Genomic DNA, 17,715 nt, shown 5'->3' on the forward strand with positions numbered 1-17,715 from the left:
TCAGCAGGTGAAACAATTTTATTTCACAGTTGTCTTTAAAACCACAAAGACACTATGTTCTTCATATAAAAACATTAGTAGAGAGAACTATACTTTCTAGAAAATGATTATAGAGGCCCTCTTAAAGAAAAATGAACCCAATTATATGGTTTTGGTGGCAGCTTAGGAAAAACTCACATCTGAACTGATTCCTAAAACATACCATTCTATCCCACCATTCTGCATCTTTTGGTTCAAAGTGTAGATTACTGTCATCAGAATGTGCTCCTGCATTCTTACATGTACGACAATACATATATAGACTGGTTTATTGTTTAATGTTCCATTGGTTCATCAGCCTTTTCTGCAGGTTCATCAGCAGGTTGAGTAGGCTTAAGAGAGGAAGAAAAAAGAAAGTATGTAAAAAGAACACTTAACCAATATACACTTTTACTCACAAATATTACATAATAAAAAGCAATGAACAATTCCAGCATTTCATCATACTTTGTTGTGCTTAAGAATAAAGGCTTTTCTTATCACTACTAGCCTTAAAAATAGAACCAGCACACTTTAGACATTCTTTTCCTCCTTAGCACTAATAAACACAGCAAGAATATTTTCCAACAAAGCAGCTGTGAGGTACTATCCTGCACTGTTTCCAACAGCAGTTAAATAATGCAAATCTTACTGCTCCAAATACCAACATCTTTTTCAAGTTAAAAAAAGAATTCATGCTGTAGAAGAAATTTCTGTACTTTTTTCCCCAATTACACAGCTATTAAATAAGCACCTATAAAAGCAAATGTGTATTCAAATTTTGACAAAAAAGGCCAGTATTTAACCTGAGATTCACCAGTACTTCTTGATCCTTTTCTCAATATTTGTGAAGAGTCAACTTAGTTTCCCAAGCTGGTCACCAGTGAGTTTTCTCTCAGTCCCACCTCTGATAGAATCTCGGCTAGCCCTATGACTTGCCTTAACCAACAGAATGTAAAGAGGAAATGCTGTGCCAGTTCTGGGCCTCAGCCTTAAGAATGCCTGGCAGCTTGCGCTTCTGAGCTTTTGAACTTTTGCAACCTCTGAGCTGCTTCCTGCCAGAGACACTCTGGTGAAGGAGAGGCCCTGAGACTACATGGACAGAGGCCCAGCCATCCTTCTAGCTGTCCCTCCAAGATACCTGGCAAATGTGAGTAAAGAAGACACATGAGTAAAGCCATCTCGGATGTTCCAGCCCTATCTCCTCAACTGACTGTAATGTTTGAGATACCCGAAGTGACATGAGCCAAAGAACCATCTAACTGAACCCTCAACACACAGAACTGAGAAGCTACAAAAGAGAACCAAATCAGCCTTTTTGTGTTTTATAGAGATCACTGAACCCCTCAGTATTAGTTCTTAGTTTTCCTACTGCCACATGAATTATGAGCCTATCTCAAAAATTAAAGACAAAAACAGTAGATTTACACAGTTGTGGTAGGAATAGCAATTTACAATAGAATTAGTCTCTTGGTTATAATTAGTTATATACCTGTGCCTTTCTCTGTGGTCTTTCTTCCAGACCTTCCAGGAATGGAGACACATCATCATCATCATAAATCGTAAACTCCAAGTCTTTACCAACAATTCCAATGGAAACATTCTGAAGGGGAAAAAAAGGTAAAAATTAAAAATCAAGAGAATTTAGGTTGGAAAAATGCTTATGATAAAAAGAAAAAAGTTGAATAAAAATTTGTACAGCACTTGAATGAGACAAAAAAAACAGGGAAAAAAAGAAGAAAACTAGTAAACTTTTGTAATCTGCAGATTTAATATTCACTTTTGATAACCACGAACAATCCTGAAGGTCTGTGTCACCTAGAAATTTGCAATTTGGCTCACAGTCAGAATGTGAAGACCAGTGTGAGGAAACAAATCATTTGCTAGGAAGTAAGCCTTCATTCTTTACCATCTGAGAGGTAAAGCCTACATTCTAAGAAATAATTAAATTTGTTCCTTCTATAAGTTAAGACATAATGGTTCTTAGGGAAATAAATTTTGGGTTCTAAAATATTGAGTTTAGGGGACTTAGAACCATGTTCTACATGGAAAAATTAAAAAGCAACTCTTAAAATGTTCAGTGAATGCTAACCAGTACAGTAGAGCTCCCATAAGATTAAAATTTCAGTGAGAACTTGAGACATTAAGGATATATAGGGCATTCTCTATGATTCAATAAAAATGTAAAATCAGAAAGCCAGATACCTGAGCAAACTTTCCAAGTTGTAAATGCCAACAGTCAACTGTATACCCCGAATTTAAAAGACAGTCATCTTGGAGTGATGGCATTATAGGTATTTTTAAAACAAACAAATAAAAACAATATAATACACTTTAATGTACTTTCCTAATTTTTTTGAAAGAAAATTATTTTTATGATAGGAAATGCTGTTTAAAAAGATTATACAGGTTATAAAGTCTTCATACACATATTAACTATTAATAACCCAATCATAACAAAACGTATTTTTTAATATGGTAACTGATCTCTCTAGTGATCATTAACCTCAAGGAGACCTTTAGTTGTTGTATGATACAAGTTTCTAGATCATTCAATCTCCCCTTCCCTGGACAACTCTTTCTAACATTCTCCATTTCTCTTGCAGCTCAAAACCTTGTTTCTAATCAACTGAGAAAACAGAAGCAATCAGAAGAGAATGTTCATAAGCTCCCATAGTATCCAATCTTTCCTATATCTATATCCCTAGATTCTCTCCCTTCGTGTTACTGGGAATGAAGAGCCCCAGTCCTCTCTGAAGCCTACCTTTTCAGCTAGGTGCTGTTGGTGATTGGTCCAGCAATTCTCATTTTTATCCTATATAGATGTTTTTATCTTTTTTTCCCTTAATAATGATGTTTAATCTACTTAGTGCACATCTTTACTTGTTTATTTATTTATTTACTTCTGCACTATGTAGCATGCAGGACTTTAGTTCTCCAACCAGAGATGGAACCCATGCCCCCCGCACTGGAGTGCAGTCTTAACCACTGGACCACCAGGGAAGTTCCATAAATCTTTTTCTTGATATTGGATTATTTTTATAACCATGCAGCCAACTATTGTAATCTCTCCCATCTTAAAAAACCAAAACAAAACCCCTTTTTTTTCCACTACATTCTCTACCAACCACCACCCTCTTTCTCTGGACCCGTAACAGAAAGTCTCCTCCAAAGAGCTGTCTCCAATTTCTCTCTTTTTCTCCTGACTCTATTCCTAGCACACTTTTCCTCTCCATTCCATTAAGACTGTCTAGTCAAGTTTCAGTAACATCACTGCTAATCGAAATGTTAATTCTCAGTCCACATCTTTCATGGCCTATTGGCAATGTTTCACGCTCTTCTCCTTAAAAGTCAGTTCACCTCTCTACTGGTGGGTTCTTCATTTGTTAGTTGTGGGTTCAACCAACCATGGATCAAAAATATTTTGGAAAAAAATTCCAGAAAGTTCTGAATAGCAAAACTTAAATTTGCTGTGCCCTGGCAACTGTTTACACAGCACTTATATTGCAATTACAACTATTTACATGCATTTACATTGTATTAGGTGACACAGGCAATCTAGAGATAATTTCAGGTACACAGGAGGATTGTGTATAGACTATATGCAAGTATGACATCATTTTACATAAGGGACTTGAGCACCCTTGGATTTAGGGATCCATGGTAGGGGATTCTGGAACTAACCCCCCACCACTGATGCCAATGGATGACTGAAGTTTCTTCATTTCCTTTTAAAGATGCCTCATTTTCCATGTTTTTCTCCTACCTCCCTGGCATATTTCTCAGTCCCTTTTTGCTGATTCCTACTCTCACCTTCTAATCTCTAAAGGATAGAGTACCCTTGACCAAGTCTTCAAACTTGTCTTCAAACTTATTCTAATCTTTCAGAAATCAAATCCTGGCCAGTCTCTAAATACCATTTTTACACAAAGACCTCAAAACTTTAGTTCTAGGATAAACCAATCTCCACCAAACACTAGGGGGTGAACATCCAATAATCACTTATTCTGTATCACCAAATGGACACACAAAAGGCATTTCAAATTTTGTATGTTCTAAACTAACTGCCTGATCTTCTGTTCCTCCAAATGTCTCATCCATCTCAGTAAATCATAAGTCTATCCTTCCTCTAATCAGGCAAAAATGCTAAAGGCATTTTTTAAACTCACACCTCACAACCAATTCGCTAGCAAACCTTTCTGGTTCTAATTTCAAAACATATGCAAAATCGAACCACTTCTCATCATCTCCAACTCTATGACTCTGTTCTAATCTACCACAGTCTATCACCTGAATTACTGTAACAGCCTTGAAACTATTTCCACCCATGCCCCCTCTCAAAATGGCAACGTGAGTGACTTTTAAAATCTACATCAAGCCACAGTATTGGTCTGCTCAAACTCAAGAGTAAAATCCAAAGTACCTACAATGTTTACAGGACATATGCTATGTGGCCTCCATTACCTCTCTGACTATTCCTTCTTCTCCTCTTGATTACTGACTCCAACACAACTGGCCTCCTTATGTTGAATACTAGCAACATTCTGAACTCAAGGCCCCATATGCATAGCTCACTCACTCAACTCTTTTAGATCTTTCCCTCAAATTTCACTTTCTCAGTGAGACCATCTCTCACCACTCTATGTTAAATTATACCCACCATGTCTCCTTCTTATACCCTATTGGCCATTCTTTCTCCTTTTAAACCTGTTTTATTTTTTCTAAGTATTTATCATATTCTAATATCCTAAATAATCTACTTGTGGGTACACTGTCTCTCTTTGCCCAACTGGATGTATGTCCCAGGAATGCCAAGATGTTTGTTGTATGCATTATATTTTCTCCATGCCTACTGCCTGCATGTGATTGGTGCTCAATGTATATTAAAAATACAAAGATATTCCTATCTCTTGATGAAAGACATTCTGCAACAGAATTATATGTTTTATTGCTTTATACCAAAAAGAAATATTTAAAAATCATTTCAAAATCAGTCATTTACTGAATACCTTAAAGAGAAAGAATGAGCCAAGGAAACCATCTTACAAATTAAAGAACTGTAAGTATACACACCTCTATTACTTACATTTGTATAATAAATGATTAAACTATAATGTTAGTATCCCCAATTGGAAAATGTGATACTTACCTTTGTAGTCAGGTCCTGTTCTGCAGGAAGGGTTTCCCGTAAGGCACGCAGACCATGCTTAACCAGTTCATTCAAATTGCCTAAATATAATAAATTAACAATTATTTCTTAATTCTGTTTTCATGCTAGGCTTCCTTTATTTATTTGTCAGGTCTATAGTCTGAAATCATGGTTTTAGTCACACACTAAATATATCATAATAAAAAAAAGTCTAATGTTTGGCCATATAATCTCCTAATAGTAATTAGATTGCTATTGTTTAATGAGAGAACGAATGCATGATTTTTGTTACTAAAGTTACCCTTTTCTTATGCTAAGTTAAGATACAAATCAGGATTTTACAGCTCAAAGTTTTGTAAAATGTACTCTGTGAAATGTTTGTCACTGTATTTGCTCTTTATAAAAGAGTCTCCAATTGCTTGTATGTGGTCAGTATTGCCCTGATACCAAAACTATACAGAGCTACCAGAAGAAAGTAAAACTACAGATCAGTACCCCTGATTAACAAACACACAAAAACCTCAACAAAGTATCAGCAAACTAAATCCAGCAATGTTTATGTTTCCATAAACATTTTACGTATATATAATTTATGTTATACATCATGACCAAGAAGGATTTGTCCCAGGAATGCAAAGCTGGCTGAACATTCAAAAGTCAATGAATGCTAGGCAGAACACTCGATGACATAAATCAAAGCAAGATCCTCTATGACCCACCTCCTAGTGTAACAGAAATAAAAACAAAAGTAAACAAGGGGGACCTGATTAAACTTAAAAGCTTTTGCATAGCAAAGAGAACTATAAGCAAGGTGAAAAGACAACCCTCAGAATGGGAGAAAATAATAGCAAATGAAACAACTGACAAAGGATTATTTTCCAAAATATACAAGCAGCTCATACAACTCAATGCCAGAAAAACAAACAACCCAATCAAAAAGTAGGAAAAAGACTTAAACAGACACTTCTCCAAAGAAGACATACAGATGTCTTCTAACAAACATATGAAAAGATGCTCAACATCAGTCATTATTAAAGAAATGCAAATCAAAACTACAATGAGATATCACCTCACACTGGTCAGAATGCTGCTGCTGCTGCTGCTAAGTCGCTTCAGTCATATCCGACTCTGTGCGACCCCATAGACAGCAGCCCACCAGGCTCCGTTGTCCCTAGGATTCTCCAGGCAAGAACACTGGAGTGGGTTGCCATTTCCTTCTCCAATGCACGAAAGTGAAAAGTGAAAGTGAAGTCGCTCAGCCGTGTCTGACTCTTCATGACCCCATGGACTGAAGCCTACCAGGCTCCTCCGTCTATGGGATTTGCCAGGCAAGAGTACTGGAGTGGAGTGCCATTGTCTTTTCTGCTGGTCAGAATGGCCATCATCAAAAGTCTACAAACAATAAATGCTGGAGAGGGTGTGGAGAAAAGGGAATGTTCTTGCACTGTTGGTGGGGATGTAAATTGAAACAGCCACTATGGAAGACGGTATGGAGATTCCTTACAAAACTAGGAATAAAACCACCATATGACCCAGCAATCCCACTCCTAGGCATATACCCTGAGGAAACCAAAATTGAAAAAGACACATGTATCCCACTGTTCACTGCAGCACTATTCACAATAGCTAGAACATGGAAGCAACCTAGATGTCCACTGACAGATGAATGGATAAAGAAGTTGTGATATATATACACAGTGGAATATTACTCAGCCATAAAAAAGAACAAATTTGAGTTCATTCTAATGAGGTGGATGAACCTAGAACCTATTATACAGAGTGAAGTGAGTAAGAAAGAGAAAGATAAATATTTTATTCTAAAGCATATACACAGAATCTAGAAAAATGGTACTGAAGAATTTATTTTCAGGGCAGCAATGGAGAAACAGACTTATGGACATGGGGAGAAGGGAGGAGAGGGTGAGATGTATGGAAAGAGTAACATGGCAACTTACATTACCATATGTAAAAGAGATAGGCAACAGGAATTTGCTGTATGGCTCAGGAAACTCAAACAGGGGCTCTGCGTCAATCTAGAGGGGTGGGATGGGGTGGGAGATGGGAGGGAGGTTCAAAAGGGAAGGGATATATGTATACCTATGGCTGATTCATGTTGAGGTTTGACAGAAAACAACAAAAATCTGTAAAGCAATTATCCATCAATAGAAAAATAAATTTAAAAAAAGTCAATGAATGCAATACATCACAACAGAATGCTGGGGGGCGGGGCGGGGCAGTGGGTGCATGATTACCTTGATGCATAAAAAGCATGTGTTAAAATCTAAGATCCTGGCATAAGCAAACCATTTGAAAACCTGCCCTATCATCACGTTACATCTTTTTCTTTTCTTTCTCACAACTAAACTGATTTATTTATTTATGGACTACTTATTGCAGAAATGTCTATGTGGCTAAAAATAAGAATCACAGAAAAATAAAAGCTGTAAACAGAATTTACAAGTAGTAACTAGTACAGTGGCTCTCAACTCTGGCTGGGACAAAACTTCAGACCAATTGAATAAAAAATCTTCAAGGTAAGGAATACATAGTTATATTTTGAAAAAGTTCGATCAGTGACTGAAACTACCCTGGTAGACAGAGAAAGTAAAAACTAGTATATATGGCAGAAGTAATATACACTTCATGGGCTTAATCTTTTTAAGAAAAGTAGAGCTTTTTTTCATGTAGGATACTGTGTTTATTCACTATATAAAGACTAGGAGGGCAAAAAAGAAAAACTACTTACACTCCATAAACTCTGACATATGTCTCTCCAAGTAAGTACGAGCTGATTGAGATCGGGCTCCAATGGACATAGCTCTGCAGTCAAAATAGTTAGCAGATGGACAAGTCTGGAAAATGTGAGGACCCATATCCTACAAATAGAAGAAAAATACATTGCATAATTCTCGACTCTGATTGAGCTAAAAATTAGAAAATTTGTTAGTTTCAAAAAAAAAAAAAAAATCATTAAAATATAACAATACTCTATGAACTTACATCATAACCAGCAATGAGCAGCCCAACACCATATGGTCTCCGGCCATATCGCTGTGTTGGTATCTGGGTTTCTTAAACTAGTCAAAGAGTTTGTTCTAACAAGAAGTAAAGTACTGTCTTTAATTTCAAATTAAACATTATCAACAAAGAGTTTTGGTTTTTTTAATTGCTGCATAATCCACTATCCCAAGAAGAAGAAAATAAAACAAATATTTCTTTGGCTTAGTGTTAAAAGATGTTTGACTATCCACCAAACCCGAAGTGAGTGCTAGCAAGATGATCTTTTCTGGTATAGAGAATTTCATTCATTTTGGATATAAGGGACAAGGATTTAGGGGGAGCATCTATAACCACCAATAAACAAACATTAAATCTCTTCTAAAATTGATGCTCAGTTTTTTATGAAATTAGGCTTATCTATATCTGGAACATATTAATTGCTTATCTATAAAGGTTGATAAAAAGAACAACCCAACTCATTTAGAATCTATTCTTCCATAGTAAAACTCCCTACAACTCTCCTTCTAAAGACTTTAAACATTCTTTTACTGAAAAGTGACTCAACTTAAAGTTTGCACAATCTTACCTATGTTATATATCATATTCCTAATAAGTAACATAACAATAAAGTATCAAGACCCTTTAAAGTCTACATCCATAAATGCTACAATAAATGCATAAATAAAAAGGATACTGCTTCCAATTAGAGATACAAGACGAGACACAGGAAGAGGTCTGTCAAATACAAATCTGGAATCCAAACACTCCTGGCGCATAAAATTACTGAAAAAGAAACAAGAAAAACTCAAATCACAGAGTCATTCTAATCAAACAAAGTAATTTGGTTTCTTTTTGCTTTCTTCCAGATGTTTACATGAATTACAACCATACAATGGAACCATAAATATATAATGACAAGGATGCATTTTTCTATCAAATCTCTATATTTTAAATGTTCTATTATTGAAAGTGACTAACCTTAAAGTTTTCACAATTTTACCTAAGTTTGTGACTATACGTTTCTTAGCTCTAGATAACCTTTGCCTCAGAGCACTTTACAGAACAGAGAAGAAAAGGCTGCACAATAGGAAAAGAGCAATCTCTCTTCTCTTACCCTTCCCACTGTCAACAAGACTGTCTTAATTCCATGTCTTGAGCTAGCAAAAAGAATAACTTTGCTTTTTTCCTTGAAAGCTGACAAAAATTTCCCCAATAGAACAAACAGAAGAAACTGAATCCATACTAGGGCGCTGTTAACATGTTCCTGTCAATGTTACTTCTATCCATAGCAGTACTCTAGAGGAGACACTACACTGTTAAGTCTCTTAAATCCAACAAGATGCAAGCAAATGCAACACTGGGGAAAAGAAAATTCAGACCTAACTATTAAAGCCAAGAGGATAAACTTTTCTTTCATATTGCTCTGTCTAGTTTATGTGTGTGTCACATCCGATGATCAAATGTTGGCTGCCATAAGCAAGCTAGTTGTTCACTACTTTCACTTAAGTTCCTTTCCCAAGGCTGTCTAACACTGCATTGCTCAATATGGCAGGTATTAATAACATGTGACTACTGAGCACTGAAAAAGTGGCTAGTCCGAATTAAGATGTATCTTCAGTACAAAATATACATGAAATTTCAAAGATTTAGTGCAATAAACAATGTAAAATATCTAATAAAGCTTTTAAATGATTACATGTGACAATATTTTTGAAAGATTGGGTTAAGTACAATGTTTGACAATGCAATATATATTTTCAACAGCTAACAGAAAACACTAATGTAGTCACTATATTGCTGACCTAAGAGAGCAGGGAACTCACCAAATAACTTGAAAATTTTAAACATCAGCATTATTAACTGTCCTTGGTGTTTATATTCCTCCTTTCTTAATTAAATCACAGACAAGAGATTACTTGTGGCTAACTACCTCCCACTTACCAACACATACACTGAAAGATGCTGTATGAAGTGTTCTACATGTTAGGCTATTTATCAATAATCTTAGAAAAAAATACTACAAAAATTGAGAGTTTGAGTAACTAGAGCAATATCAGATTGAGTGTTAAAAGTGGGAATTAAAGACTGTGTGATCCCAAAGCCCCAGCTCTTCATCTATGCCTCTCAACTGGAAATAATCTTTATTCCCTACCCCCTCCAAAGAAATATACCTGTTGCTCTCCACTTTCTACCTTGTATTACAGATATTCTACTAGATTTTAAGCTCCTAAAAGATGAGATCTATGTCTGATTCACCTTTGTATACTCTTTGTATCCAGTATTGAGCTTTGCAAAAAATAAATGTCAAATGAATACTGGTATATTAAAGACAGCAAGGGTGGTTCAGCTGATCCTTCAGAAACCTGAAGTGTCACGCTCTTCTCAGATCTAACATCAAACTATATATACTGAGTTAACAAGTAATACATTATTCAATGACTTCTAAAAAGCATTAATGTTAATGTGGTTAATCCTATTAATTACTGCTACAGTGATCAAGAAATGGAATACTTAGTAACTGAGCCCGAATCCATTAAGGTATTAACAATCTTAACTTATAAACACGCTAGCAGATAACTTCCTAAAATATCTGGATTGTTTCTAGATATGTAATCAATTATGAATCAAAAGGGATGTTTCTTTTGTTTTCCAGGATCATACTCACCATAATAGTCGAGCATCAGCAGTAAGTCCCGCAATTGAGATACCAATATGGTTATCAACATGGAGAATTTTTTTCTGATGAGCTGCAAGTTCTGACTGTGCTCTCTAAATAGAAACATCATTTAAGACAAAAGAGTAAGTTTATAATTTTATTATTTATATAGTGAAACTAACATTTTACAGTGTTTTCTAGGGAGGAAGATATATTTATTGCTTTACTTACCTTCAATGCAACCAACACTGCATGAGTTTTTGATTTCAGACCAACTGTGGCTGAACCTTGTTTGACAGCTTCCATTGCATATTCAATTTGATGAATTCTGCCCTAAAATGAAAACAAAAACAAAAACAAAAAACCTTAGTCATTATAAGACCCTTTTACGTATTTAAAATAATTTAGCAATCCCAAATCTCAAGTAGGCATAGTTACACCTCAAATGCTGTTTCTTAAAACTAGAAGACTGACTTTAATAATAAACTTAGGTTTCAGGAACGTATAAAATGATTATATTCCATTTTCTCGCTTCCTATAATCCCATAAGCTTCTGAACACACTGCAGTCACCAAAAGTCACTTCACAGGAGTAATATAAAACATTTTACCTGAGGGCTCCAAACAGTGACATCATTGTCATACTGGTTGCGAAACTGAAAGTAAATGAAAAAAGACCTATTAACACAAGAACATTACAAATTCAAAATCTTAACAAGCTCTATCATTAAAAAATGTTCTCTCATCTCCCTCCATCCAGCATTAAGGAAAAGCTGTTATTGCAGTCTCATTGGAAGATTACTACTGTAATCAGCTGCAAGCCAATTTTACATTTATAAGGAGATGGGGGGGGTCGGGGGTGGGGCTGGGTGGATCTAGATGGTACCTAGCTTCCCAACCAGTCTTGCAGATCTAACACTGTTCATAGTACTTGCTTTGGGTTCAGTCAATTACTAAAGTTCCTATGTGTCCACTTTCCTTTCTATCTTTGCTAATATTCTTCCCTTATATCAGACCCTACTTTACCTTTTCTTAAGTCAGCTCAAATGTCTACCTCTTGAAATCTTCTCCATCTTTTCTCCCCAAATCTCAAAACACACTCCCACCAGTTCTTTATCTTCACTTCCTTTTCTGCCTCATACTACGATTTGGGATATGTCTGATTTATCTTTGAACCTTCACTGCACTTAAAACATTCATACTGAATATGTAAAGGCACATACTGAACGTGCCTTTCATTCATTCACACTGAATGAGAACACAAGAATGTCCCCAGGAAGTCAGAAGTGGACACACATTGCCATAAAAACAGACCCATTACTGCTTTAAAGACGATATTAAAACAAGTCCAGCACAGTACTTGGGAGACTAATCATGGGGGTGAGAAGGCTGAGCGCTGGAAGGCAGGCACAGGCCTGGAATCCCTGAGCTCTATACTATAACCCTGATTTCATCACTAATATCAGCTTCGGTTCACTCATTTGTAATATCAGGTGACTAGACAAAGTGATTGAAAAGGGCTTTTTCTGACACAGCTCTAAGAAAAAGACTGCACAGGGAACCGCCAAGAAAATGAACGCGGTCCCGGCAGCAACCCAAACCCTGGAATCAAGTCCGCACTTGGCAGTACAAGGAAGTCTGAAGTTAAGTCCCTATTTTTCCTTTCTCCCACACAGACCACTAGGGCCCTCTCTGGACTGCTCGGAATCTACTCGACTGAAGGAACCTGAGGAGCGAAATTGGCTGGTAGACCGAGAAGATACTGTTCAAGGCCCGGTGGAAAGCGAAACAAACCCCAGGGAAAGGTCGCACCGGCAGCAGACTACCGACCTCCACTCTCCCGGCCAGGCCGGAGATGCTGAATCACCGCCTGAACCAGCCCGTCGGCTACAGTTCCCAAGTCCCATGGCCCCGGACCGCTCTAAGGAAGGCATGAGAAGAAGCTCCCCCTAACCCCCCAGCCGCGGACCTCTTCTCCAACCCTGCCTAAGCTCGGAATCCAACCCACCATGGTTCCGGCGCGAGCCCGGCTTCGGCCTCCTGCAAACCTGCGGATGGAACAGCACTGCCGAAGCTTCCGCTCGGCGATCTACAGAGAAGACTGCGGTTTTTGGCAGCGGCGGCGCAGGGTAGAATAGTTTATTCCAGAGATATCGATAGGCTTCCCTTGCTCCCCCGCCCTCAGAGCTCTCGGGTGGCTCAGAAGTGGGAGAGGCCTGGGAAGCTAGAGGAACTGAGATTGGCTGGAAACCTTGGGCCAGGAGTGCCCGCGGGAGCTAGGAGCTGCTGGGCCGCAGCTACCAAGTACCCCTTCTTGGGTTCTTGGGGAAGTTACCTGCGTGTTGCTGACTCCTGTCAGTTTCTCACCGGCCTGACCAGATGCACCAGAGACTACAGGTGATCGAGTGTGTGCCTCAGTCTCCCCTTAAGCGATATATGAGGTGTTGTGTAACGTGAGAAGAACGATACTGAAAGAAAGGCCACAAATAATGGTCCGTTTTTGTGCCAACCATCCTCTCCCTCTATCTTGTTTGTGAACGTGCTTTTCTTTCTACTTTGGAATCCTTTCTCCTACTCCTTGGAGAACTCATATTTCAAGGATTTGTTATCATCAATCTTTTTAACATTATTATTGGCTTCACCCCAAGAGACTTTACACTCTTTGAGGGCGCCAGTGTCTTTCTGTACCTTCAAAACCAAGCACGATGCTGAAAGATTAGGCAACTAAGGGAAAAGGTGGACATTTTCTTCCAAAACACGTATTTTCTCTTTTGTGAGCATCTTTTAGTAAATCCTGAAATAGTTTAGGACAGTTGTGCAATCAGCTGCCAACCTAACATTTACTGACTGCCAATGATGACTTGAAGTGAAGTGAAGTCGCTCAGTCGTGTTCGACTCTTTGCGACCCCATGGACTATACAGACCATGGGATTCTCTAGGCCGAAATACTGGAGTGGATAGCCTTTCCCTTCTCCAGGGGATCGTTCCAACCCAGGGATCGAAACCAGGTCTCCTTCATTGCAGGCGGATTCTTTACCAAGTGAACCACAAATGATGACACTTTCTTTATAAAAAAGAAAGGATGGATACCTAGAGTCATATAAGGGAAGAGTTGAGAGGGTCCTTAAGTATCTAAGCTTTGCAGATGAAGAAGAGACTCAGCTCACTTAAGTGATTTGCTCAAGTTCCCAGCAATTTAGTATCAGACTCTTTTTTTAAACCTTGCCACTTATATATTTTGGACATTTTTTCATGTTAAACATTTTCTAGGTTAAACATGACTCCCTAGTATTATGCACTGGATATTTTATTTACCCAAATTCCTAGTGTTTAATATTTAGGTTACCCCTCTCCCAAGCAGCTTATTTATGACATATCTTTTGTATACACATCTGTACTCCTTTTTATAGAATAAATTCCTGAAAATGGAATTGTAGGGTCAAATGAAATGGATATTTCTAAAGCTTTTATGAAAAGTACTAAATTGCTCTGGAGAAATGTTTTACCAAAATGTATTCTCAACCACTGTATATGAGTGATCCCTTTCTTAAATTCACCAATATTGCTTGTTGTCATTTTTCAAAGTCACTGTAAATTTAGTAGATTAAATTGAAAGATTGCTTTCTTTTGTTTTCCCAGCACCTAGCATAAAGCCTACCACATAAGAGCTTAATAAATAATGTTAAATGGGTGAATAATGAATGTTGAATGGGTGCTTAAAATTATTTAGCACATAAAAATTTTGACAATTCTTTTCTACATATCTCTGTGTATTGACATGCCTCACATGTATGTATTATATAACTTTTTAACAAGCAAAATAATGATAAACTTCTATACTAGATATAAAAAAGTATGGTCATCTTTCATATTCATAATTTAAAATAATTGTGTAGTATTCGGTTGTGTGGAAATACAATAATTTACATAACTCTGGGCTTCCCTGGTGGCTCAGTTACTGGTAAAGAATCTGCTGCAATGCAGGAGACCCAGTTCAGTAGCTGCTTGGGGAAGAGTCCCTAGAGAAGGAAATGTCAACCCACTCCAGTGTTCTTGCCTGGGAAATCCCCTGGACAGAGGAGTCTGGCGGGCTACAGTCCACTGGGTCACAAGAGTTAGACACGACTTAGCGACTAAACCACCAACCACCACCACCATGGGTGGGAAATTAAATTATCTCCAAGTTTTTGCTACTGTAAAAATACTATAATGAATATTCTCGTTCAGTTCAGTTCAGTCACTCAGTCGTGTCTGATTCTTTTCGACCCCATGGACTGTAGCACGCCAGGCCTTCCTGTCCATCACCAACTCCTGGAGTTTACTCAAACTCATGTCCATCGAGTCAGTGATGCCATCCAACCATCTCATCCTCTGTCGTCCCCTTCTCCTCCCGCCTTCAATCTTTCCCAGCATCAGGGTTTTTTCAAATGAGTCAGTTCTTCCCATCAGGTGGCCAAAGTATTGGAGTTTCAGCTTCAGTATCAGTCCTTCCAATGAATATTCAGGACTGATCTCCTTTAGGATGGACTGGTTGGATTTCCTTGCAATCCAAGGGACTCTCAAGAGTCTTCTCCAACACGACAGTTCAAAAGCATCAATTCTTTGTTGCTCAGCTTTCTTTATAGTCCAACTCTCACATCCATACATGATCATCCATGCATGACTACTGGAAAAACCATAGCTTTGACTAGACAGACATTTGTTGACAAAGTAATGTCTCTGCTTTTTAATATGTTGTCTAGGTTGGTCATAACTTTTCTTCTGAGGAGCAAGCGTCTTTTAATTTCATGGCTGCAGTCACTATCTGCAGTGATTTTGGAGCCCCCCAAAATAAAGTCTGTCACTGTTTCCATCGTTTCCCCATCTATTTGCCATGAAGTGATGGGACCAGATGCCATGATCTTAGTTTTCTGAATGTTGAGTTTTAAGCCAACTTTTTCACTCTCCTCTTTCACTTTCATCAAAGGCTCTTTAGTTCTTCTTTACTTTCTGCCATAAGGGTGGTGTCATCTGCATATCTGAGGTTATTGATATTTCTCCCAGCAATCTTGATTCCAGCTTGTGCTTCATCCAGCCCAGCGTTTCTCATGATGTACTCTGCAAATAAGTTAAATAAGCAGGGTGACAATATACAGCCTTGACGTACTTATTTCCTGATTTGGAACCAGTCTGTTGTTCCATGTCCAGTTCTAACTGTTGCTTTTTGTACATGCACACATTTTGTGTAGTTTCCTGATTAACTCTTTATGATGAATTCATAGAAATAGAATTGCAGTTCAAAGGAAACCTAAATTTTCAATCATGATAAATACTGCTAAATAGCAAAGAAGAAAAGTTATATCAATATGTTTTCTAGAATGCCCCTCTCCTCGTCTGCCAGCTTGAGCTTGCCATGGTTAAAGGGGAATGATTGACTTCCTATGTCCCAATCTAAAATCTCTCTTCATGCCCCTCCAACCACCACCACCAACTCAGTTGCCTTACTTCTTCCAAGACGAAATACAGGAAATGGCAAGAGAGTTCTTAGCAAGACTAGTACAGTTCTGTTGATGCTCTCTGAGCTTAGCAGGTGTTTGCACTTGACTCTTTACTTTATGAGTTCTTTGGAAACATTTCCATCCCCAATGAGCAAATGCTCAAATCTCTTACTTGCACTTGGGTAAATACATGTCATTTGGTCTAAAGCATCTGAGGTGTACACCTCTAGCTTCTTTCTCTGGAGGATTCCTCATGCTTCCACTTGACCCCTCTCTGGTAGCCCATATCTGACTCAACGAAACACCCACAGAATGGCTTTGCCTCACATTTCTGGGACTACAAACATTTCCAAATTAAAAACTCATCTTCACAGCCAATCAAAATTTCTTTCTGCCTCAGTTCAGTTCAGTCGCTCAGTCCGACTCTTTGCGACCCCATGAATCACAGCACACCAGGCCTCCCTGTCCATCACCAACTCCCAGAGTTCACCCAGACTCACGTCCATCAAGTCAGTGATGCCATCCAGCCATCTCATCCTCTGTCATCCCCTTCTCCTCCTGCCCCCAATCCCTCCCAGCATCAGAGTCTTTTCCAATGAGTCAACTCTTTGCATGGGGTGACCAAAGTACTGGAGTTTCAGCTTTAGCATCATTCCTTCCAAAGAAATCCCAGGGCTAATCTCCTTCAGAATGGACTGGTTGGATCTCCTTGCAGTCCAAGGGACTCTCAAGAGTCTTCTCCAACACCACAGTTCAAAAGCATCAATTCTTTGGCACTCAGCTTTCTTCACAGTCCAACTCTCACATCCATACATGACCACAGGAAAAACCACAGCCTTGACTAGATTCCCCTACAATGTTACCTCCATGAAGGCAGAGGATTTAAATGACAGAGGTGAACAAATCACCTCTAAAGTCACCTGTGCCTAGAATAGTGAATACTATTAAGTGTTAAGCGGAGAAGGCAATGGCACCCAACTCCAGTACTCTTGCCTAGAAAATCCCATGGACGGAGGAGCCTGGAAGGCTGCAGTCCTTGGGGTTGCTAAGAGTCGGGCACGACAGAGCGACTTCACTTTCACTTTTTCACTTTCATGCATTGGAGAAGGAAATGGCAACCCACTCCAGTGTTCTTGCCTGGAGAATCCCAGGGACGGGGGAGCCTGGTGGGCTGCCGTCTATGGGGTCGCACAGAGTCAGACACGACTGAAGCGACTTAGCAGCAGCATTAAGTATTAAGAATACTTAATAAATATTCTATAAGTATTGAATGAATGGGTTCCTCAGATATGAGCCAGACGCTAATCCACTATGACACTCCTGCTTAGGGGTCATATATCTGATTTCCACTAAAGCCTCTTTCCCTAGACATGCAGTAAGGAAGTCAATAGACAATTTAAAATGGCAAAAACAGCC

At 38.4% G+C, this 17,715-nt stretch overlaps 1 protein-coding gene across 1 annotated transcript; it reads right to left on the reverse strand.

The window, feature by feature from the left end:
• Positions 1 to 12,943, reverse strand: PSMA1 (proteasome 20S subunit alpha 1). The gene is made up of 10 exons (XM_005887549.3): positions 12,831 to 12,943; positions 11,434 to 11,478; positions 11,055 to 11,156; positions 10,833 to 10,936; positions 8,862 to 8,950; positions 8,168 to 8,238; positions 7,914 to 8,043; positions 5,168 to 5,247; positions 1,511 to 1,621; positions 1 to 371 (listed from the first exon to the last, which is right to left on the reverse strand). Exons 1-10 carry the CDS (start codon positions 12,831 to 12,833, stop codon positions 315 to 317), a joined length of 792 nt encoding a protein of 263 aa, XP_005887611.1. The 5' UTR covers positions 12,834 to 12,943; the 3' UTR covers positions 1 to 314.
• Positions 12,944 to 17,715: the final 4,772 nt, after the last annotated feature.

Source organism: Bos mutus, chromosome 15 (assembly GCF_027580195.1).
Source record: "Bos mutus isolate GX-2022 chromosome 15, NWIPB_WYAK_1.1, whole genome shotgun sequence".
In the NCBI taxonomy this organism is placed as follows: Eukaryota; Metazoa; Chordata; class Mammalia; order Artiodactyla; family Bovidae; genus Bos; species Bos mutus.

What these genes read in the sequence shown, in the direction of transcription:
- PSMA1 (XM_005887549.3), bottom strand. An exon ending in CAGTGTTGGTTGCATTGAAG is followed by an intron (nt 10,937 to 11,054) that starts GTAAGTAAAGCA and finishes GTTTCTATTTAG; the next exon opens with AGAGCACAGTCAGAACTTGC. An exon ending in TGTATCTCTAATTGGAAGCA is followed by an intron (nt 8,239 to 8,861) that starts GTATCCTTTTTA and finishes GACTAGTTTAAG; the next exon opens with AAACCCAGATACCAACACAG.